Below are 24,460 nucleotides of genomic sequence, written 5' to 3' on the forward strand. Positions count from 1 at the left end.
GGTACCGGGGATTGAACTCAAGTCCTTGCCCTTGCAAGGCAGGCCACCAAACCACTGAGCTAAATCCCCGACCCTGTTCATTTACTTCTTTAAAAGTGCATAACTAGGAGGAAGGAAGCATAGCTGGGCTTGTGCTAATTTCCTCAGGCCACAAGAATGATATTGAAAAGACTGTGTCTGCTGTACCAAAATTATCTTGTGAGGTGTGTGGAGTCAATTCAACTCTACAAGCACTAGCAATGCAGGTCAGAGTATCAAGTTTCCTGGCACCAGGAGCTAAATGATTACTGATATGCATTATAATGGAGAAAGCCAAATGAAAAGAACGAATGGACTTTTTTTTTTTACAATGTATTTACCTCTTAAATGGTGTGTTGAGTTACTTTTGTGAACTTTCACAGAACCATTTTATCAAGTAATTCAAAGTAAAACATTAAAATAGACAATATGTTGTCAGTCAACAGTAATAAAAATCCATGCGAAAATACTGTTCTGCAAATATAAAATGCTATTTTTTCAGAAAATTCAGTTTAGACAGTTTTCTGAAAAAGATAGGTAGTGAGTCATACCTTAAAAGAAAAAAATTAACTCTTTAAATAGCAATTGAGATAAGCCATCTGTACAGAAAAACTGCTATAAATATATATAATGTGGATTAATATTTCAACACAACAATCCATTTATTATTGAGGTAGGGTTAAGGAGCAAAAGGTTTATGGGAGTATTTTTCATTGTCATCCAGATTCTCTCCCCTCAAGTATTTCTTACCTACTACAAGTTCCCAGCGGTGTTTTCAGACTATTTGGATTTCGAATCATTTTGTCTAGAATTCCAACTATCTGCTCAAACTTTGGCCTTTCAGCACGTTCCTTTTGCCAACAATCCAGCATTAGCTGGTGGAGACCAGCTGGGCAGTCCATGGGTGCTGGTAAGCGATAGCCTTCTTCTATTGCTTTTATAACCTAACAGCCAAGAGGACATTAAAATATTATTGACTGAGGCTCAATTACAATAAAATGAATTGCTTGGTAGGCAACATTTTTTATCCAGATATGACAGAGACACATAGCTTTGCAAATAGACTTACTTACTTTTTTTCCAAAACATCCATAAATACTAAGCATGTTATTAAGGGGTTCATGAAGTACAGGATATGATGACATTTTCTAGTTAATTCAGCAATAGGGAGCAGCAATTAAGTTCACCAAGGTGCGAGAGATGGAAACATATTTAATGTCATCCCAGAGGTTTTCAAAAGAGAACATGTTATGGAACTATTTTACTTGCATACATTTTGAGTACACATACTTGTCTATAAATTTAAAAGAATCTGCAAGTGGAAAAGGAAACTGAGCTACTCAGACTATGTAAAAATGATTCACTTTAGTTGAGCGCAAGTGATACTTTTAAACAAGATATCAAAATATGGGAACACAGAATGACAGAAAATGTTACCAACCACACTTATTCTGTTAAAAAATGTGAAGCTTATTAGCCTTTACTGTTATAAGTGGTATGTGGAGCCAGTTTGTACGGGTTCGCAGGAGGTGAAACCACTCATTCCTGACTCACATCCAGTGGCTCCACACTAGCAGACAGAAATCAATATAGAGGAGAGTGAGTAAGGTGACAGGAGAGAGCTTTCGCAGTCAGAAGTCTTGGCTTTTAAACTTTTATCAGCATACCTCTATGCATATGCAATAACAGCCGGAGTTCTTGTTCTTTTCAAGCTTTGAATGTTAATTAAAAATAGGTCTCCACGAACATTTGCACATGGTAATCAGAATGTCTGAGTTACTTATTCAAATATGTTATTTATACAGAAAAAAGAAAGATCTTAAACATCAAAAATTTTTAAAGAGTGAGCAGCACAGAGAAGATAATGGGAAGCTAAAAACCCACACATATGGAGGATTTACAATAAAATCTATTCAAGGGGCATAATGATGCATTGACACATATAATAGCAGTAAAAATGGAAGAAAAAAATGACTTTCAAAAAAAAAAATCTAAGCTTGAGTTTTTGAAGAAAATTAAGCCATAAGTAGGTAGACAAAAGGTGTCCTTAGTAAATGTTAGTGACCTTACTCTCTTTACAGAAACATGTCCATGAGTTTCATCTTGACATTCAATAATAGCATAATAAAATGTGAAACAGTGTAGGATGTCATTAATAATGATATTGCCATTAAAATTTTTGGAGAAAATCTTTTGAATATGCGAAAAACTTAAGTCTGTTGTAAAATTTAATTTAAGAAAAATCTGTATGGGTAAATTGACAAAATATAAAAGTTAAATGAATAAACTTAATTAGAGTGAATTTGAAAAGCATAAATCTTGGCCCTACTTCTCTCCTAGCAACTAGGTTATAGTATTTCCATGTCTATGATCATCTCACCTGGATTCTTCATAGGTATCTCTCTCTCTAAATCTAAACTTGAACTTACTGTCTTCCTTCTGAACATTTTCTATTTCAATTAATAGCAATACCAGTCATTTCAGACAAAAAGCTGAGAAATGTAGTACCGTTTTCACATTCATGGCCACTCAGTTACCACCTTCTGATGATTCTGCATCTTAAATAAATCTATGCCAAGTACTAGGAAAGCATTTTTCACTCCCTGAAGAATCATATGATCTCTGACTGTTGTATAGACAGGTCTTTACAAAGTCTCACAGTGTGGACTACTCCTGAAGGACATTGTTTTGAACAAAAATTATGGGGAAAACACCTTTGTTCTGGGTGACCTTTAATAACTAGTGGTGAAACTGAATTTTAGCAAAATTCTAAAATTTATGACACTGTAACTATAAATGGTGGATCACTGTAAACACTCATCTAAAACATCCCTCTATAAAGCTATTTATTCTATAAGCAAATATGCATAAATGGTGACTCTGCGATGATCACAAACATACAGGAGGGATTATATGTTAAAAAGTGTTCTAAATTCTAAGAACTTCGTGTGATTTTGTATAACGTTCCAATAACAGTACTGTACTTGGACTCAAAGGTGCTATATGTTAAATAACTTAGATAAAATTTAATATAGTGTACTTCTGGAAAGCTTGGTTAAATGAGCCAAGCAATGGTTTAATTTGTGAATAAGAAAACTATAACAATCAAAGATTCATGTGTTTAAAAGGACCACATCATAACCAATAGCAGAGGCAGTTTTTTCTTTCCTTTATTCGTAGTTGCTTGTATTTGAGCATATGCAATTTCCATCTGATTTGATAGAACTTCACTTTAATGCTCATAATTTAGTCCATAATTCTCCATTCTGCATCACCTCCTAATCTACTGCCCTGCTTCTTCAGGTGTTCTTAACAGAACAATGCAGATAAAATTTCTCTTCCCTTCAAATCATCCTTTAAAATGTAAATCTAAATCTTTTCGTGACCTTCTTGACTTGCTTTTTTTCAACAGGGCATCAAGCTTCTGACAACATTTAGAATTCTTCAGCGGTGAACACAATTTATTCTTAAGTCCTTGTGTCAATGAACAGAGCATAGTACCACTGAATGACTCTTATAAGAATGAGTTAAAGGACCTCTCTAGGTAACAATTACATTATAGAAATCTGATGAAGCTTATTGTTATAGCAGGGGAACAATACTGATCTCAACACAAAGCACAATTTCTCGTTATGTTCCAAGATAGTGGGTTGTAAATTTTCAAAATTTTAAAGGAGTAGCAGCAGAGTATAAAACATCAAGTGAATGCCCTGATACGAGAATGGAATTTGGGACACTAAAGCACCCACTGATAATCAGCTCCCTAACCAGAGAAGCACTAAAGATACTTGTTGGCAACTCCTTTGCCTTTTAAGGTAGTTCAGCATAATCTAAACTATGCCCTTGGAGGATAAACCAGCCAAAGGCGATGATTTGGTGACAAACTGAACCTCGAAGTTTTGCAATTTTATGTGGTTAAATTACCAGGAAAACTTACCTGTTAAGTACACAACGAATGATCATAGCAAACATTTATGTAATACTTACTCTATAAAGGCTTTTAAACTGAAATCACCTCATTTGATTTTATACAAGTCTTATTAGGTAGGTATTAGTATTGTACTGACTGTTGAGAAAATAATATGCAGCACATAAAAATAAAATAAATGGCCAATATCACATAGCTGTCAATAAAAGAGATAGAATTTGATATAGGCTAACTCATCAGAACTCATGTGATTATAAATGGCTTTATATTTCCATATAGAAAAATTAAGAATACTTTCTGCAAATAATTGCATATTCTTGGAAAGAACAAAGCATACAGATAAAATGACCAAAATTGTATTTTTAAGGGGATTATGTGATTATTTAAATGTATTTTAAATGTATTTAAAATTTGTAAAATGATCAGAAACACCTTGGATTTGTCTACACTGATTTACCCCTACCTCTCCAACAGAAGTCACGGAAAAATATTGACAGCAATTTTACATCTAGATGGTCCCAGAAGAACAGGAAGTGATAAGAGCAGTGATATTTTCTAAAAAGATTTCTGGGGCAAAGCAGGGATCATTTCTTTGTCATAAACTGTCAAGAAATATTTAGAAATAAAACCAAAGTTACTTGTTCATAATGTTTCCATATTATTAGAGCATGACCATGATAATTAAATAAAATGGAGCATGGAAAGACACTACCATGATGGGTCTGCAATAACTCAAAATGGAATATAATAAGATCAGCTTCTGTCTTCTGCTTAAAGCTCATCTTCACTTCATTAACCTCATAACAACATGACTCACATTTCTACAATTAAATATGCTGCACTGCACTTATGGGATTATGTCAAAATTTTACCAAAATATTTTGCAGGTTTTGTTCTGTCTTCATATGAAAAAATACAAAGTCATATATCAGTAATGATTTCTAAGTGGAAAAAAATGAGAGTTTACAATCTAGTTAAGAATAAACTTAGTTATAAATATAATTTTAAAGCTATTAAAGACTAAATGGATAATTTGAAGGGATTATCTTTATGTCCTGTATCTTTATGGAACCTTAATTTGTTATTATCCTTATGACTAAACTACTAATAAAATTAACAATTTATTCTTATATCCTAATAAGAAGAAACTACTTTGTTGAATACCACAAACAGAAAACCTACACAATAATTTCAAACTTTCATAAGATGAAAGGAAAAAAAAAAACTTTTTTCGACTAATCAAAATATAAGTTCAATTCAAAGACAGCTAGTGTGAAAGCCCAAAGAGGATTTTCAATTTCTACAGTATTTATTATGCTTGACCATATTTACATACATACAGATTTTTCTTTGAAAAGGCATTAATGGAAAAGGCTAAATATCTGCAGACTTGGCTGAAGAAATGAAGTTAAAAATTTATTTAGAAAGCTTAACCTCTTGATTTTTTAGCAAATATCTATATTTAACTGTTGCAGTGCAGTTAAAGCTCTAGAAAGTTTTAAGTGTACGAGAACCAAAATAAGTTCTCACTCGAGTATTTACCAAGAGATAAACTACTTGGCTGTGGTCTGTTCACTTACATACGTACCTCCTTTCCCTAAATTTCTCCTGCTCACCGCTTTGACCAGAGTGAAACCAAGCCTCCTGACAATGAACTAGCTCACTGACTTCTCTATTGTGATTACAGAAACTTCATCTCATTCATCACACAGCCCAGAATTTTGAGGATCTGCTTAGAAATGTAGCCATCACTTTTCACGATGTCTCATGAAAAGTCTTAAAACACAAGGCTGAGGGCCTTCTAAAGTCGCTGACAACACCTAGCTCCTAAATTTAGACAATGCAAAGTGAACTGGTATACTTAATAAGTCCATCTAGTCTAATTTATGTATCTCTGTAACCATGTATTTATATGAAAATTTGATCATGGGAACCTGTCCAGAAAAATACAATAAATATTTTTACACAGGTATATATCCCACATATATTAAGGAGTTTAAAGATCTCTTTAGGTTCTCCATGAAGCCTTCACACAGATTCCACTTTAAAAAAAAAGCTTTTCTCTAAAAATATTATACCAGAATTATTTTGAATTACCCAGTTTTTCTCCATTTGCATATTAAAAATTATATATAGTTGCTCAAGTAGCACTTTAACAGTGTAGCTATCAGATAATGAATATTATACAATAAGAACATGAATAGCTAGTTCACTATATAATATGATATATTAGATAATTTATTATTACTGTACAAATTTGTATCCAAGTTTAATGCAGAAGTTAAAAATGAAAAATAAATAAAAGGAAGAAGTAGAAGAAGGATGGTACCAAATATTCAGGTCAGAACTAAACTCTGCATATACAATTTCATTTAATCACTTAAAATATTTATTATTCTTTGGTATAATCATTCTGCATTTATGACAGCCCCTTTTATGATAAAGAAATAATATTGGAGGGTTTAAAAATTAAAATTAGAGATATTTATTTTTCCTTTCTTAATAATTTTCATTATTATTTTTGGAAGTTAAATAAACTTTGAATTTAAATCGTCTTATAATCCTGTCAGCCATTTCATGTTGGGATCTGGTATAAAAGAACGTGTCAAAAGAAGTGAAACTCCATGAAGTGTCTGGGGAATGTAAATATTTCTCTTTCTCTGCCCCAAGGATTTGTTTGCCATATCTTGACAGTCCATGAAATCTTTGACACTGAGACCTGTCAAATATTAGCAACTTTGCCTCTGCCAAAAGGACTCATCATTTAGATTTTCACTTTGAAACACAAAAATAAAACAACAAAAAAACAAATAAAAAGTTTCATGTAATCACTCTATTCAACACATCAAAATATTTAACTTATTTAAACCCTTCCCCATTTCAAGTAGAACTGTTCAGTTAACATGGAAATCTGGACGTAGATGCACCCAAAATAAACTTCTCAACAACAGTCTTACTTTAGTTGTCTAAAAATAAGTTTTAAGTGAAAGGAATCTGATATGGACAGTTCTAAAATTATAAACAAAGATGTTAATGTAAGATTTATATAATCTCCTTTTAAAAAAATAATGCAATTGTAATTATAGTCAGCTTCTACTGCTGTCCATGTTTACATACTACTTTAAGAGCTAGCAACTCCAAAATAGTTTTGCTGGTCACATTTGTTTTCTAAATGACAATGCAAACTTTCCTTAAGAAGTGATTATTCTTTTCTTACTTTTTGAAGAGCTTATACTTGCAATGAGTTCCCATCTCCTTCAAAGAAGCCTTTCATCAATCTGTCCTGACATAATACTCTTTTCCAATAACCAGCAGTGAACCAGTATCTTTGTTATAAGAAACTGAGTCACTTTGGTTGGACTCCATATATCATCTTCAACCTTTGCTTCTGGACTCTTCAAGATGCTCTCTTGGAGAATTTTCTCATCACATGTAAACAAGATCTTCACCAAATTTCCACATAGTTCCACCTAGGGAACATTCTTGGATTTTGTGCTTTCTTTAGATTTATCTAAATTTCACTCACATTTTCAATACGTTGAACTATATGAATCTGCCAATATTTGAATGTTCTCAATGGACAGAAATGGCATTTTATTAAACTCAATGTAATTAAAGCAAACATTCATTTGTGTTTATATTTCATTACTTATAAAGTTATCTTGGTATGAGATATATGTTTCTACAGACTATTATCAGCTCCTCTTCTCAAAGGATTGCGACATGTTTTATGTCTTAATATGTCCCATAACAACAGAATATCCATATTTTATAAGTCATATATGTGTGTGTGTATATATATGTGTGTATGTGTATATATATATATATAAACACCATTATTGATTTAAAATCTAGATTGTATCATGAGATTAAAATTTGACACAGTTAATCAACAATGGCCGATTTAAACAGATTTTTTTTTTCAGAACACTAAAACAAAAAGAAACCTAAGCTTTAAAGAAATAAAGAAAATGAAACCCAATCCTCCTTCTCTCCAAAAAGCATTTATTTACTCCTGGAGCTCTCTTACCACACTATACAAGCACAGCACCAGTATCTTTTTTTTTTTTTGTACCGAAGATTGAACTCGGGTCCTTGCACTTGCAAGGCAGGCCACCGAACTGCTGAGCTAAATCCCCGGCCCGACCAGTATCTTTATTTAAGAAGAAATATCCTTTGTAGTCTTCTTTGATGCCAGGAGAAATTAAGTGAAAAGAGAAAGTAACTGTTCAGAAGGAAAACCAAAATAAACTTAATAGAACCATTAGCTTATCATAATTAACTGTAGGAATTTGAAGTAATAATTGTGAATAACTAAGAAAATCCAGTTGCATAATTCTACAAAAATTCTTCTCAGTGAGCTATTACCAACATGATCCAATAGTAAATGATATTAATGTATTAAATCCTTTTTGCTTAAACAGTGTAATACCTACATCTTGATTGGACATGTCCCAGTAAGGTCTTTCTCCATAAGACATGACCTCCCACATGACTATTCCATAGCTCCATACATCACTGGCTGAGGTAAACTTCCGATACTGGATAGCTTCAGGTGCCGTCCACCTTACTGGAATCTTTCCACCCTGTTATAAAAATAAGTTGACATTTCAAATATGTATAAGAGCTTATAAATAATTTCACTTATAAATCATTTCTGTCTACTGATAAACATTTGTATATTGGTTGGCAGTTCAGCAGCATCAGGTCTATCAGTCTTGAATCTAAGTATGTTTGAAGTTACTAATCTTTTTATAAGACTGTCATTATAAGTTTTCATTTTTTAATGCAACCGCACTCTATAGGCCTATAAGGTCACGGGGAACAAGTCTAAGAAAAGACAGAGACAAATTAAGCAAACATACTAATACACTGGAGTAAAATAGGAAATATTAAAATAAAATTTCAAGTTATTTCTTTTTTCTCATAGTACCGAATCAGGAGAGTTAGCATAGTAAATATATTTTAGAATTTTTATTGAAAATGTGTTAGTTTTTCTGCTGTAGTTATGACCTACTAACTAGGTGGTGTCTGAACTTCTGAACTGCACAGTGTGTACAGGAACATTCCAATAGAAGGTAAGCAATGTTGTCACTCTTAGTATGTCCCTTCTTCGCTTATATGTAGTGTGTAATGACAACAATAATTTTTCCACAGGGGAAAGGAAAAAGCCAGATCAATTCGCCTCTTTTCTTCTGTTTAATTTTGTATTGTCTTGTTTTCACTGTAGAAAAATGTTAGAAATATAAAGAAGCATAGTAATAGTCTTTCTTACAGTGGTTGTGTAGACAGCTTCTGGATCATCCTCTATTACCCGGGACAGACCAAAGTCTGACACTTTACACACAAGATTGCTGTTGACAAGAATATTGCGAGCGGCAAGGTCCCTGTGAACATATCCCATATCGGCTAAGTATCTCATCCCGGCAGCAATTCCTCTCAGCATTCCTACCAACTGAATGACGGTAAACTGCCCATCATGTTTCTGCAGGAAGACAGACAAAATAGAAGTTCAGATAACTGCCCATGAACGAGGACAAAATTCACCCTAAGAACCGTCTGCATACTTGTCATTTATGATTGTGTAATAGGAAGTGTTGATTTTTAAAGGGACCATTGTGAAAAAACGTAACATGATGATTTAACTGGCAGTCAAATAAAATAAGGTCACACTGTGGCACTTGCTTCATGATCTATATTAATTTGTTATTTTAAGATCACTAATAGTAGTTTGAGATTATATGTGTGTAAAAGTATCCATAAATTTTAAGTAAAAGGAAAAGGAATATCGAAATATATTACTTCCGACAGCTAAGTGCTCTCTAATGCCACAAAAATTATGTAAATAATCTAAAAATATTTTAAAAGATGAATATACATATATTAAGTTTTTCTGCCAGATTGAAAGAAAAGGAAAGGGCAAATATTTTATTGAAAATGAAGAAAAACTACAAAGTAGAAACTTACTGTAGTGTTTGATTTTGCTTTCATTTTATTCCTCTGTTTTAGAAACATTACTGGCAACATTGAGAAATATTTGCAATCAGAGGCCACTATGTATTTCTGAACTATTTTGAACTCAAGGTTTTCAACAAGTGTATACAAACATGCTGAGCACAGGACTTTGGCTTAAGTTGATGACTCTTCTCGGTTATGCCCCGGAGAAATGATTGCTTGTATATCACAATGATATAACTCTCTGAATTAAAATTTCTCAAAACTCTAATTGCTTATGAATCTATGTTGAATACATCACACTAGATCACACAAAATGACCTCTTTAGATTATATTCTCCTTACCATTTGGAAAATGTTAATATGTTCATCTTCTTAAGTAAACAGTCCCTATGAATGCAAGTACTGTATACATATTTATGTACTTAGCATTTGTCCCTCACAAAAAGTCACATATCATTCACTAAAAATCATACTAATAATTGTATATTTTAAAAACTCAATTTCCCAAAATACAATAAAAAGTGTTTTACAGAAAATGGGATCAGAATGTCAATGTAAACTGGCTATTTCACTTTCTCTAAAGAGAAGACTATTTACCTCCTTATCTCATTTATAATTGTATATGCTTTCCTTAACATGTATTTAAATAAGGCTTCATGGTAACCTCCAGGCTTCAGGTACTAGACACTACTGGAGACTACTTTTTAAACCACACTTTATTATTAAAATGCTCACAATATTCTAGTTTAATTCAGTCTAGATCTCTGATAATCTGATTTTTAGAGATAATTTCTTGACCTCACATTTTATAAAGTTCATATTTTACACTGCAAAACTAAGCTCAAGATTATATTGGTGGCATGTACAGAATATCCTGAATGGGAGGATAATTTTAATACTTACCCTGAGAAATGCATCTAGGGCTCCATTTTCCATGAATTCTATTACAATCATGACTGGTTTTCCTAAAATTAAGCAAAATAAAACAAAAAAAACCATTATTTCAAAAGCCAAAAAGCTAAACTTTTGAGTTGTTGAGTGAGTAAGATATGAGTATTCCTAATATTTCCAATGCTGCTGTTAAGCTCAAGAAAGTCATAAATGTTACCTTAGAATATGGTTCATATACCTCCAATTAAGCCATACAAATAAAAATAGACCTGTTCTCTGATTCCTGCTTTGTGAGTGAAAGACAAAGAAAATACTAATATAAAATATAAAAACTAAACTGTATCACTTTTATGGCCTTTGAAGCTAAATAAAAACTTATTGGTCTTTTCATATATCAGATTTATTTTTAAACTGTTATTTCATTTTTCCCAATTTCTTTTCTGAAGTGGCAGAAAAAAGGAATTAATTAAATATAAAACAGTTCATTTGGAATGTGCAATATGTACATGATTTTTTATTATGTACACAATAATACTAATTTCTGACATGCAGTTCATTCAATAAGTGATAGATACAACCATTAACTACCTCTTGTAACAACCCCTTCCAAATGGACAACATTTGGGTGGTCAAACTGTCCCATGATGCTTGCTTCACATAAAAAGTCTCTCCTTTGTTTTTCTGTGTAACCGACTTTCAGTGTCTTTATAGCTACTGCAACATCTCTTTTCCCTGGAAGTTTCAAACGACCACTGCAGACTTCTCCAAATTCTCCTGAAGTAATGGAACAAACAGATGCATTTCAATTTCTGAAATATTTTTTCTTAAAAAGCATTTTTTAAACATTAAGAAACCATTTTCTCCAAGTTAAAATGAATGCCATTCCTATACATGAGAAATTTCATCTCCCTTACAAAAAGAATGAAAAATTGAAATTAAAACTTAAAGGTACATTTTAGCTCTTCATATATATTAAGCTTTCCTGAAGTGTAAAACAGGCTACAAATTTTCAATTCGATTATCAAATATCCTTTAAGAGTCAACATTTAGATTTCAAATATAACACACAAGCTACACTGCTGTAAGAGTACGTTAGCAAATTCTAAATGTTGCCACTGTTTTTTAACATTTGAGAAGTAAATATTTATCAAAGATTTGTTTTATATTTATATGTATTACATATGCTGAATTTAAGGGACTTGGATGCAAAACTGTTTGATTATTATGAAAATATATAAAATAATATACTCTAAATAATTGAAACACATTAATTTTCTACATGAATGATTTCAATTGTAAAATAGCCAATATCTACAAATATAAGAAAAAAGACACAAATAAAACTTTTCAAAAAAGATGGTAAATCAAGTAAGTGAAAATGTATATTCCATTCAGGAAAATTCTTTAAGAACTACAGAATCAGTTTTTGAGCAACCAGCCAAGACTATTATGAAATAGCTTAAAAAACAAGCCCTTAAAGATTCAACATAAAACCAAATATATACAGATTCTCTCCCTGCCACATGCTTCTTTTTCTCATTTTTTTCTTAAGATTTCATAAGCAAGTACAGCCTCATTGCTCCCAACAGTTCAGGTGAATGCAAAAGTTCTATACTTGAGGTATAATTATTTGGCTGTCATTATGATGTATGACTTTCGATCCTGGCTAAATGGAACAGCTGAACAAGGAAGCTACAACAACCTTACCTGCACCAATCACACGCTCAATTTTAATACAGGAGGCATCTAGCTCCTTGGCGAATTGATGGACAGCTCTATTTGGGTCCTCATAGGTTTCAGGGTCAATGTAGGTTTTGGTGCCTGGAAATTTAACTGTAATGATGTAAGAAAGCATGACTGTGATGAAGCAAAGCACTTATTGTGCAGTCAGCCCAGGAATTTCATTATGCAGAGTGCTTCTTGGAACAGTGAACTTGCTTCCAGATCACCTGATTCACAGCAGTTTTAACAGACTACTTCAGTCTGTTGGCGTATAGGTATTATCTGCAAGCTTCTATAGGTAACATAGGATCCAGCTCATAGGTTACTAACTGAATTGCTTTTCCAGTAAATCAACAAAAGACATGCACCAAAATTTCTGACATGCCTATCAGATGGGAGGTTTAATTAAATTCACTGCTATCATGGCATAGTTCAAGCCATATGGAGGTTTGTAATGGACTTGGAAACACATTTGCAAATCTATCAGTCAGTCAATCAATCAAACTAATACACTGGGAAAAGAAGACATTTCATTTACAGGTAGACTACTACACTGACACCAATATTAAAAACATTTAGACATCTTACTTATTTTCTTGATTTATTTTTTAAAGACCAACCACCGTTGACATATACATAAAATTAATACAAGATAGGAGGGACTGCTATCACAGAATCAAAGCGAAATCTTCTAAAGACATAGTTTCATCTTCACCTTAAAAGGCAATAGAGGCCAGATGTACAAAATGCAGAGGAAAGTTAGAAAATTTACAATATTCCTGGGATCTCTTAACCAAGTATGACAGTAATTTGAAAGAGAAATGGTTCATATGAACTTTTAATTATAAGGCTTTGGAAGATTTTAACTGCTATGAGGAGGTAGCCAGTAAGCCTCACAAAAGGTAGAAAAAATTCCAACAACATAGAATCATCTTAAAAGTTAAAATCTTATTGAAATGCACCCAGAAGCATGCAGGTAACAGATAATGCTATGCTTTATATGAAATCCAGTTACAACAATATATTCCAAATAATCATTTGATTAAAGACAAAGGTAAGATAGATAGGCATATATTTGGTTATACTAATGCAATGAAAAAAATTACACTATATCCTTAAAAAAACTTTATTGTTTTTTAACAAAGCCACCAAACAATCTTTTCGTTAAATCTTACTATTTGGAGAACAATATATTTCTTTATATATTACACTGCAGCCTAACTGTGCTTATGTCATCACATTAAATTAAAATTATATTTTAAAAATAAACATATAACAAACAAAAAGAAGCATAATGTATAAAGGAAAATGGGATTTAAAAATCTTGACTTATTCTGCTGTAGTTGACTGTTTATCCAAAATTGATTGTCTTAAACAATTATTGTTGCGGTTTATAAAACTGACAGATGCTCATTTGTTACTAAAGCTGAACATGAAAAAAAAAACAACACAAGAAGAAAAGAGAGAGGGGATAGAAAGAGAAAAGAGAGAAGAAGGAATACAGGGGAGACGGGGGAAAGAGAAAAAGAGAGAAGGGAAGAAAACAATAGGTTAACCTCCTAGATTGGCAGGCAGATGGAGAGCCATCTTCTCCCTTTTTATTCTCTCTTTCTTTCTTTCATTGTTTTTTTAAAAATTATTTTGTTTTTGATAAGTAAGTCAGATTGGACATACATAGCCTTCTGCATCTCAAATGGCTCTCCGATGGTTTTTTATTCAAGCTGTCATAAAACATTTTGACAGGCCAGACCTATTTTGGCATAAAAACATGAAATAGTGCCCAGCTTGGATTCCAAGACATCGCTAGAAGAAATGGCAGGAGGAAACAAAATGTAAATTGGAACTGCTTTGCTAACCTATTGCATTGTGTTTCTGTTTTGAAGTGGAGCACTTGGGGCCACAGAGAGTTGAGGGCACCTGATACAAATGACTGGACATTCTATTAAATTCCATGCTCTGAAAGCTAGTTAAATGGTTGCTTTCAAGTTTCTGTAAAAATTCAATCTCGTGTCTTAGCACCTAGGAAAAATTGTCGGTGTACTAAGGGAATAAACAGATACCAACTTGTAAATAGCTGGAGATCACAGTGTTGCATTTCAAGCATTTTAGATACAGCCATAAAGTAAAATAAAGTGCTTAGTTCCCATCAAATGACGACAAAGATATCCATGGAAAAAGCATGATTCAAAAATATCAAGAATATACCAGGATAGAAAATGTTAAGTGTGCTTTATTTTTTCATTATTCATTAAAAATAAGATATTTTAAAATAAATATTGACATAATGTCTAAATATTCTGGTCTGTTTCTTATTCCGATTTAAGAGTGACCTTTTTTTGTGTTTCAGTACCTCATTTACATTTCTCATAAACGTTGAATATTTTAAAACCACTGTAGATATTCTGCCACAGAGATGAAATCTGTTGATAAATAGCAAGCTTATCTTGTCTATACTCATAAGTAAGACATGTAGTTATACATTTTTTTCTTATTTTAAAGTGAATGTGAAATGTCAAAAAAGTGAATGGCATTAAAGTATTAAAACTGAATGACTATTAAACATAAAGTTATAAACAAATTTTTGATAAGTCATGTTTCAATTTAACATCTGCATTAACCTACAAGTTAAAAGTAAACAACCTAAGGCATGCTTGATAATTTGGAGATGTGTCAGATATATGAAACAAAGAAAAGTGACATACTGATTACGGTAATATTAAATAACTGTGCCACTAAATTATTCCCAGATAAGTAGGATCAGGGATTCCATGAACTATGTTCATATGTTACCCTTCTATATATCTTTTACATTAGAAATAAAAATTCAGATAGTCAAGTTTTGATCCTTCATTTTGGGGAAATGTTAAAAACATTCTCTGCTTTCATGAAAGAGAAAACAATGTGAACACCAATTTTCTGTACATGTTCTAGCCATAAAGTGGCCAAGGGGCTCTTGTCACTGAGGGTCTTCACAGGAAAATCTCTACAAAATTAGCAAAAGGAAGGTTCCAGTGGGAGTGTAACAAGAATTCCAAGTCAGGTAGCAGAGTCACAGGTATTTAGTCATAATCAGGGGCAGGTTCAAGTATTGTGATGCTTGACCCTTACATGCTTTGGGACACCCTCTTTAAGAAAAATAATATTATTATATATATAAAATTGTTAGCACATCCAGTGGCCTGAAGGGGTCCATGAAACCACCCTTCTTTTACTTGAGTAATTTGTAGTATCCCATATGTCCCTTTATGAAATCATATTAAATATTTTTAGAATGATAAAAAGTACTCACAACTTATATATATTTGAACCACATATTCCTTTGAGGTTTAAAAAAGAAAATTCTATAATGATTAGAAATTCTTAACTCATGTTCTTATGACATAGTCTGTGACCATGTCCTTTCATATACTGACATAAGAATATGATCAATTACTAAGTAAATGATATAATTCATATGCCATTAGTAGGAAGTTTATCCACAACATGAGAAAATAAGAGTAAAAATTATAGATACTAAGAAAAATAATAATTTGGCTTCTAATATTTTAAAGGATTAAAATAATAACAATGAGTTTGGATAAGAATGACATTAGTTATCTGAGTTGAATCAGTTGATTGGTAAGGTTTTATTCTGTCTGGATAAAGTGCAACATTTGCTATCGTGGCTCTCATTTTTGTCACTTTGTAACAAGAAAGAGATTAATGCAGATGGTATCTATTTTCTTTGGGTTCCTAGCCGCTCTTCAGATATAATTTCTAATAGGAACTTTTAAGAAGTAAGTAACTCAAATCCATAGAAAAGCCACAAGGACTGAATACTACTATGTTACTCATGTTTTGTGAAATATCTAGCAGATATTAAAAATTATAGTGAAAAGAGGCTCCTCACAGCTTTTCTTCATATCATTATACATCAGGAGGGGGAAAAGACTATCCATCCTTCTAATTTGAAAAATTCCTTAGCTAAAAAATAGGCACAGGCAACATTTAATGGATTGTTATTAGAATCATAAAAAGAATTAGGGAAAGTTTACAAAAGGAAAAACTGTGATATAAAAGTAGCTGAATATCCTGCTCTTATATAACATTTTGGAATCTATCTTATTTTGCGTATTTGTTTCATATGATTTTTTCCCTAAATATCTTGTTCAAATATTTTAAAGGCAATAATCTGAGTTCATTATAATTTCAATTCAAGCATGATTTCAAGCATGATGCATTAGGAATTTGTCCATGCCAATACTAACAATCCGATTTCTGAATTAATTGGGGTATATAATAATAAAGAAAAACCAAACACTTACAATGAAAGTAAAGTTCTTCATCCCCTTCTTGATCAGCTTTGCTATAACCACAGTGCCTGTAAAGAAGCAAATCTGTGATGATCTCAACCAATGATCTCAGAATATATATTTAACCTTTAGTATTATATATCTTATCATCTGTCGTATTATTTAACAACATGCTAGAGTTATAAACTAAATAAAAAAGATTCTTTTCCAAAGTCATGAACCCATTGAGTAATAATATGGCAATTCATATGATTTCAAAACCGCACCAAAAATGAAGTAAATGTCATACTTTATGCATGTGTGTGAGGTGTGGAATCATCAATGAGTGGTCAAGATCATATAAACAGTTTTTTTACAGACTTAATTTAATAAATAAAAGAATAAATATTTCCTTAGGTATCATGTATATTTGCATGAAGATGTAACTCTGAAAATACCCAAAGCAACTTTACCCATTAGAAATTATAATACTCATTCTCTGTAAATTCTTACTGTATTTTGATGTTGAGAGAATAACAATTTTGTCACCTTCAAAGTCTAATATCACACAAGAGATGTTTGTATTTATTATTTAAAATTCTAATATATTAAACCAATAATAGGCTGACATAATTTTGAAAAATTAATATATTTCATGCTTAGTACAACTCTATACTCCACCTTCTTCCAATAATGAAGCCAAAGACCATGAACACCAAAATGATGGTCCCTGCCACAGCCACCACAGCAATAATAATCACAGGATTCTGTTCACTGGAGACAGCTGTAGCTGTAAACAGAGTAAACTGTTTCAGAAACAATACTACGAAGGCATGTAAGAGGTTAATTAAAGTGGTATCTAGTTTATTTCACTTTTAATTTTCAATTCTAGGAGAAAAAATTTTTTTTGGTACCGGGGATTGAATTTGGGACCTTGTGCTTGCAAGGCAGGTGGAAAAACCACTGAGCCAAATCTCCAGCCCTCTAATTTTCAATTCTAGTGTAAATTTAAATACATGTTTACTTTTGCTTTTTAAAGAAGTGATAAGATTAGAGAGAAGTTAGCCTATTTATACAAGATAAACTTTCTGCAAGTACTTCAAAAAACATTTGTATTGTTATCTAATTGTAGACACTTCCTGTGCAATACCAAGTGATTCTTCTATGTCATTAATGCAAGCTCAGCTGGCCTTTTCTGAAAGTCTCTTTGGGATGAGCAAAGGCTATCATAAAATAGCCTCTGATTTAGAATATTTCAAAAATAACAAGAACTTACTACTTTAATTTTCCAAATTTTCTCATACTGTATGTCACCATAGGCCCACTTTCTCTAGAGAATTATATTTTAAAATGAGTGTAGGCCTAAGAAAAATCATCAAAGAAACAATGAAAATGTACATTGATAAATAATCTAGTCGTAAATATCATATAATACAGAAATTCTAATTATTAGATGTGATCAACATCTATAATTTTTAACTTAAGGCAGAATGGAAAATACAGTTGGTGGCAAGGGACAGTGTCTCTAGAGTAGGAAATTATACAGAGGCAGAGTACATTTCACTGAAATAGGAATAGCAGTGTTTTGCTGATTGGCCTATCTCTATTTTATCCATGATCTCATTTTGACAAATTAACTCTTAGTTTTGTTTACCTAACGAGATAGCTCCTATACTGAAAAACTGTAAAAATTCCTGGTCTGATAGTTTCTAAACAAAGGTATTATGTACAGTTCCTAATTTACCACCTGCTGAGTCCCTTCATGGAACTAAACAAAAGAAAACAACTTCAAGGTCTAATTTTTGCATTACAACCTATTAGCATACAACACATAAAAGATAATTTCAAATATTTTTATTTGATTCATTTGTTTTTTTATCTAGCTTTTTATTTTCTTTTTTTAAGAAAGAGAAAGAATGGAACATCACATGAAGAAGAAAAACATTCTCCACATTGTGTGGAAATTTGTTCCAATCAGTGAGGCCCACAGGTCTAAATGCCTGTTTGTCACAGGCTCAGTCATTCGTTAGTTGCAGAAATAGAGCTCCAATGAGAAATCTGGACTCAGGTGAGTAATTAATCAGAATTTTCAAATGCTTACTTGTAAGTATTTATAAGTATGGTCAGGCTTTAATCTTTTAAAAGCTGATGATTATGGTCAATATTTTCATTTATTTCCTAGTCAAATACAATTTGTAAAGGTTACAGTCATGGTTTAAAAGTTGCAAAAATTAAACAAACAGTGAGTTGATTCTATGTAGAAGAAATTTTATGATATAAGAGTATCTGTTTCACTTTTTTTTTTTTTCGAATGGTGCTGAAATGATTCATCTTAGGCATCATCCTCCCTCCAGTCTAGCTCCCTAGAAGAGAATGCACTCACTTCTCCTTGACATGCTGATAATACCAGGCCATGCGTTCCAGTAGTTTGTAATTGTACAGCCTCTGTGCCCTTTTGTATGTAAACAGTGTCTCCTACTTCCGTGTGTACCTAATTCTTAGCACAGGGCCTTGGACTATCAGCAGTTTTAAAAGGGTAGTCTAGGAATCTCTAAGGATCTTCTACGATTTTTCAGGTAATTGATAGGATCAAATTTATTTTTTTATAATACAAATATATTATTTTCGTTTTTCACTGACATTTGCTTGCAAGTGCACAGACGAATTTTCCAGAAGTTACAGGACATGGTAAAATCATTGTTACAAAAGTGGCCTTGGTGGAAGGAAGGGGATTAAAAAATAACTGAGTACCGGTACACAGTACCAGTTCTCTATAATGAATGTAATCATTATGTACTACAAAAATATACTAATGATCGCTTCTCAGCCGTTTGGCTAAGATCAAGTGTACAAACACATACTAATGAAAAATTTAAAAATAAATTTAAACTTTAGTTGTAATTTTTAACATGACAAATATACACAGATATAACTGAAATAAACACAGTGTTTTGGGGGGGTTCTTAATACTCTTAGTATTAAAACTGACATCAAATTCCTAACATCAAAAAAGTTGAAAATGACTGATGAAACATAAAAGCTTGCGTGCTAGGGCCAGAGATTTAGCTCAGTGGTTCCACCGCCTGCCTTGCAAGTGCAAGGACCCGAGTTTGATCTGTGGGACCAAAAATAAATAAATAAATAAATAAATAAATAACTAAATAAATAAATAAATAAATAGATAAAAAATAAAAAAAAATAAATAAAGTAAAAAAGCTTGCATGCTGGGATACATGGAATTTTGTGTCCTGTATATAAAATATATCAAATCCTTTTAATAGTCTCTGAATTGACTACTATTATCCCAGTAGTTCGGGTGCAGAGAAGCAGCTTATCCAAAGTCCTAAAACTGTATGGGACAGAGATGAGGTTTGAAACTATGCATTGTCTATCAAATGCTGAATGATACTGAGAATCACTTTTATGTTGATCAGTGTGAGGTGTTCACTGCTTATTTATTAAGTGCTTTTTATGTGCCAGATACTATAGTAGGCACTGGCAAGATACTAGTGGAAAAAAAAAAATCCTTCTTTCAGCAACTTGACATATTCTAGTGGACAGAATATGCTGACAGTAAAAATAATCAAACATTAAAAATGCAAAATATCCATCTTTAAATTTCATGTGATCATTTGGACTCTACTGCTTCAACTTAAATCAGGAGTCTTAATTACTTCTTTTGCAAATAATGAAATTAATATTTATTAATCTTTACACTCAAATAATAGCTTGTCTTGATGTTCTCAATTTGCAAAGTAAGGAAAAGGCACACATACATTTTAAAAGTTTTCAAAACTAAAGATCTTTTATGAATAGGGGCTGTGTAGGTAAATGTGAGATAACTAAGTGGCATTTTAAATTAAGTTTAAACTATTCATTATAACACAAAAGCATGATTTAAAATGTCTTATTACATTAGAAATTACAAGATGATATCAAGTAATTGGTCTGAGTTGAAAACTTCTGGACCATATTCAAAGACTCATATTAAATGTTGAAATATTTACTGAATTTAACAATGTCTTAGAGACTATTAAACTTACATCCTCTGACTTGTTTTGTATACTTAATTTAAAATGATAATACTATCAAGCTCATCATACCAAGTTATGTGACTTTTTTTTTCTTTTAATTGAGTTCATTGGTACAATCTAGGTATACAATACAGTTACATTCATTACTGGGATCTTGTACCTTTACATGACAGGTCTTGGTTCTCATTTTTTCCCCTTGTCCCTGCCCTCCCTTCACCCCTCCTATCCTCCCTATTTACAAACACTTTATTTCCATTTTTTCATTTTCTCATATTTATTTCTTTGCCCTTGTTCCCTTTCCCCTACCCTTCCCACTTTCCCTACACCTTTAGCCCTCTTCTTCCTATTTCACACTATTAATTATCCCATTAGAATCTTGTGTACTATTATAGTTTTTCACACCAGAGAGACTATTTGGTATTTACACATGTGTGACTTATTTATTTCACATGAGTATATCCTCAATATGTGACAACCTTTTTTAATTGATGTCTTCATATCTACAATTCTATTTAAAAGACCTGTAATCACACTGACTTCATCATACATTGTGTCTATCTAAAAAGACTACTGTTAGAAAATTTAAGCATCAGTTAATGCAAAGGATACTTACAAATATAGCTTTACAAGGTCTATACAAATCTTACTCTGAGGTCAAAATAACTATTTTATCATGACTGCATAAATTTAATTTGTTTTAAAAAGCTTTTTTAAAGTGTAAGGAAAGAAAAATCACCCATTAATTTTGTATTTATTTTTGTCTAGAATTCTAAAGATTGTCAAGGAGATGAAGAAATAACTGGTGAATGAACTGTGTGTCTGAGCAGTAACAACAGGAAAAATCCAAACTGTCCCAACACACAAACATGAACTGAGCCATCAGCCCAACTGAAGAGCTTACAGCAATGGTAATGTAGGTGTCTGAACCCTTGACAGGAAACCGGGACACACTCTTCAAGACACTCTGCTTATTTGTTATAAACTGTACATTCGTGTATCTTTACAATAGTCTTATGGTACATTATAAGACACAAAATGTTGGGCCAGGAATTTAGCTCAGCGGTTCTGACACCTGCCTTGCAAGCACAAGGACCCTGAGTTCGATCCCCGGTACCAAAAAAAAAAAAAAAAAAAAAAAAAAAAAAAAAAAAAAAAAAAAAAAAAAGACACAAAATGTTAAAAAGACTACAAAGATATTGACTACATTCTGTGATTGAGATATAATGGTATGGATTTAATTATCTCCTTTATATTTCATCTATACTTCATATATTTTTAGTATCCTTGAACTATTTTAAAAGAAAAACAAAAAGTGGCAAATATAAAAGAAATACATGTTTTCAGATCATCCTGAACTTCAATTTTTAAAATCCTTGCCAATGAGCAAGCAGTTGAAATTATCCCAGCTCTTTGGATATGTTTCTTGTGCCTACCCAGTGTACTTTCTGGCCTCATTTGGGTATTGTGCAGAAGTAGCAGCTTTGTTGTTGCTTTGGTACCAGGGATTGAATTTGGGTCCTTGTGCCTGTGAGGCAGGCGGCGGAACCATTGGGCTAAATCCCCGGCCCAGAAGTAGAAGCTTTGATAAACACGGCTGTAGTAAGTTCACTCTGAGGTCTACAAAGCTATCTTATAAACATATCCTCATAAATTGAGTAAGTCCTGCTTTTGTTTCTAATGTCTCTTAAAATTATACATATATACTCAGTTCTTGTTAAGACTAATAAATCATATGGTTCTAATATTGCCAAAAATAATCAGAAAATTTTACACTGTTATCCTTAATGACCTTTATAAAATACATGCATTTTGCACATTTGTTTGTATTTATATGTAAAAATTATCTCGATGCAAATCAGTAACCTGAATACTGGGGGAAAACGTCCGAGTTAGCAAGAGTAAGAATCCAAACCAAGGTGGTAATTACCTTCAAACATTTTACCTGCAGCTTCCTCTAGCGTAGCCACATCAAGTCGGGGACTGTAATTCCCATAGCCCGCAGCAGTAAAAGCCCGAATCTGGAAAACATACACTGTTCCTGGTTTCAGATTATTAATGGAGGCTGAAGTTGACTTGGTTTTTACTGTTGAGTAGGTCCTTTCCCTTTGATCCTAGAAACAATATTTACAGGGAATATTTAAATATGACAAATTGACATCTAATTCTTGAAATTTATTTTAATTTGCTGCCTTGCTTCTAGGGAGGCAACTTGTAGAATTTTATAACACCAAGTTATTTGTAAGAGAATATAAAATATAAATAGGACACAAATGCCTTTGTTTTATAAATATCAAAGACTTTAACTCTGTTAAAGTCATTGTGATATTTTTGCCTTTTTCTTCGCTGTGACAGGGTAGTGTAGCACAGTTTTTAGCTGTTACATTATTAAGTGCCCTATTGATCGAATTGTGGGAGCTACTGTAAAATGCACAGTTCAGTTGTGGTTTTCACATCATAATGTAGTTTTGAAAGTATTTTTCCTGAATGATGTTCAGAAAGAAAAAAAGCCAAGTGCTAGAATTTAAGAAAAATATTAAATGAAAAAATTCAGTTAAAACCACCACCTCAGTGCCATATCAATTATTTTCAATAAAAATTGTATTTCTTATGAAATAAAACTGCCTCTCCAAAATAATATTTAATGGAATATTTTAATTAAAGCATTAATATGAAAGGAAAAATTAAATATGTGATTATGATTTGACAATATTTTAAATTTAATTTTATCACTTTTCAGATCTGAAAACTGAGGGTTACAGTTTTTTTTTAATAAATTATATCTCGGGTCGGGGGGGGGGTCTAGCTCAGTGGTTCCATTGCCTGCCTTGCAAGTGTGAAGACTCAAGTTTGATTCTCAGTACCAAAAAAAAAAAAGTTACATCTCATGAATTTCATGTTTTTATGTAAATATTTATATCAACTCAGTGAAATAAGTACAAACAGCCAAGTATATAAAAACTAAAAAATATTTAAATGGGTAAATATGTTTTATTGATATGACATAGATTATGAAAAAAATTCAAAAATTATACTTTAAATATATTTTACTTTCTTATTCATTCTATAATAAATATATATTAACTTCATCTGGAAATAAAATTATTCATTGAATTCTGAATTGTTAATCTGAATGATTTATTTTCATATTTGTAAAAATATAAATAAATATATGCATAAATTCAATTTCAAAAACTGATCACTTTCATTGTAACCATTTATACAAATGATAGTTGCTATGACACTATATTTACCTCAAAATAACTAGGCATTACTGGGAAAACGCAGTGCTATGTTCATTATATGTTCTTCTATGCTACTACACTGTAATAGTAGTATTTATCTTTTCCTATTGACTAACTTGCAATATTTACTGAATGCAGGCACATTCTATTTCTGTTATGCATAATAACAACTGACTATATGAACACATTTCAAAGCTAAGATTTGCAAAATCTTTTAGATTTGTTCTGTAAGAAAATTTACTCTTGCTACCTAACATATTTTTTAAAATACATTTTTTTTTTCATATTGTAGAAAGGCATGGTGGCACGTGACCATAATCACAGCGCTCTGGGAATCAGGAAGATCATAACTCCAAACCAGTTTGGGCAACTCAGTACTTCGAAAGAGTATGTCTC

General features: G+C 32.0%; 1 protein-coding gene across 5 annotated transcripts in view; it reads right to left on the reverse strand.

The window, feature by feature from the left end:
- Nucleotides 1-24,460, reverse strand: part of Epha7 (EPH receptor A7) — a 165,459-nt gene that overhangs the window by 3,359 nt on the left and 137,640 nt on the right. The window contains exons 7-15 of one of the 5 annotated variants that reach the window (XM_033763387.1): nt 22,765-22,933; nt 17,470-17,578; nt 16,822-16,877; nt 12,503-12,616; nt 11,384-11,569; nt 10,808-10,869; nt 9,222-9,431; nt 8,383-8,532; nt 769-962 (exon numbers count right to left, since the gene is read on the reverse strand). In XM_033763387.1, coding sequence (XP_033619278.1) covers nt 769-962; nt 8,383-8,532; nt 9,222-9,431; nt 10,808-10,869; nt 11,384-11,569; nt 12,503-12,616; nt 16,822-16,877; nt 17,470-17,578; nt 22,765-22,933 — 1,250 coding nt within the window. Of the gene's footprint in view, nt 1-768; nt 963-8,382; nt 8,533-9,221; nt 9,432-10,807; nt 10,870-11,383; nt 11,570-12,502; nt 12,629-13,826; nt 13,944-16,821; nt 16,878-17,469; nt 17,579-22,749; nt 22,934-24,460 lie in introns of those variants that run through there. The other 4 variants (XM_010633917.3, XM_010633916.3, XM_010633915.3 and 1 more) reach the window with 4 other exon arrangements.

Source organism: Fukomys damarensis, unplaced genomic scaffold (assembly GCF_012274545.1).
Source record: "Fukomys damarensis isolate Sample0158 unplaced genomic scaffold, DMR_v1.0_HiC HiC_scaffold_14, whole genome shotgun sequence".
NCBI lineage: Eukaryota > Metazoa > Chordata > Mammalia > Rodentia > Bathyergidae > Fukomys > Fukomys damarensis.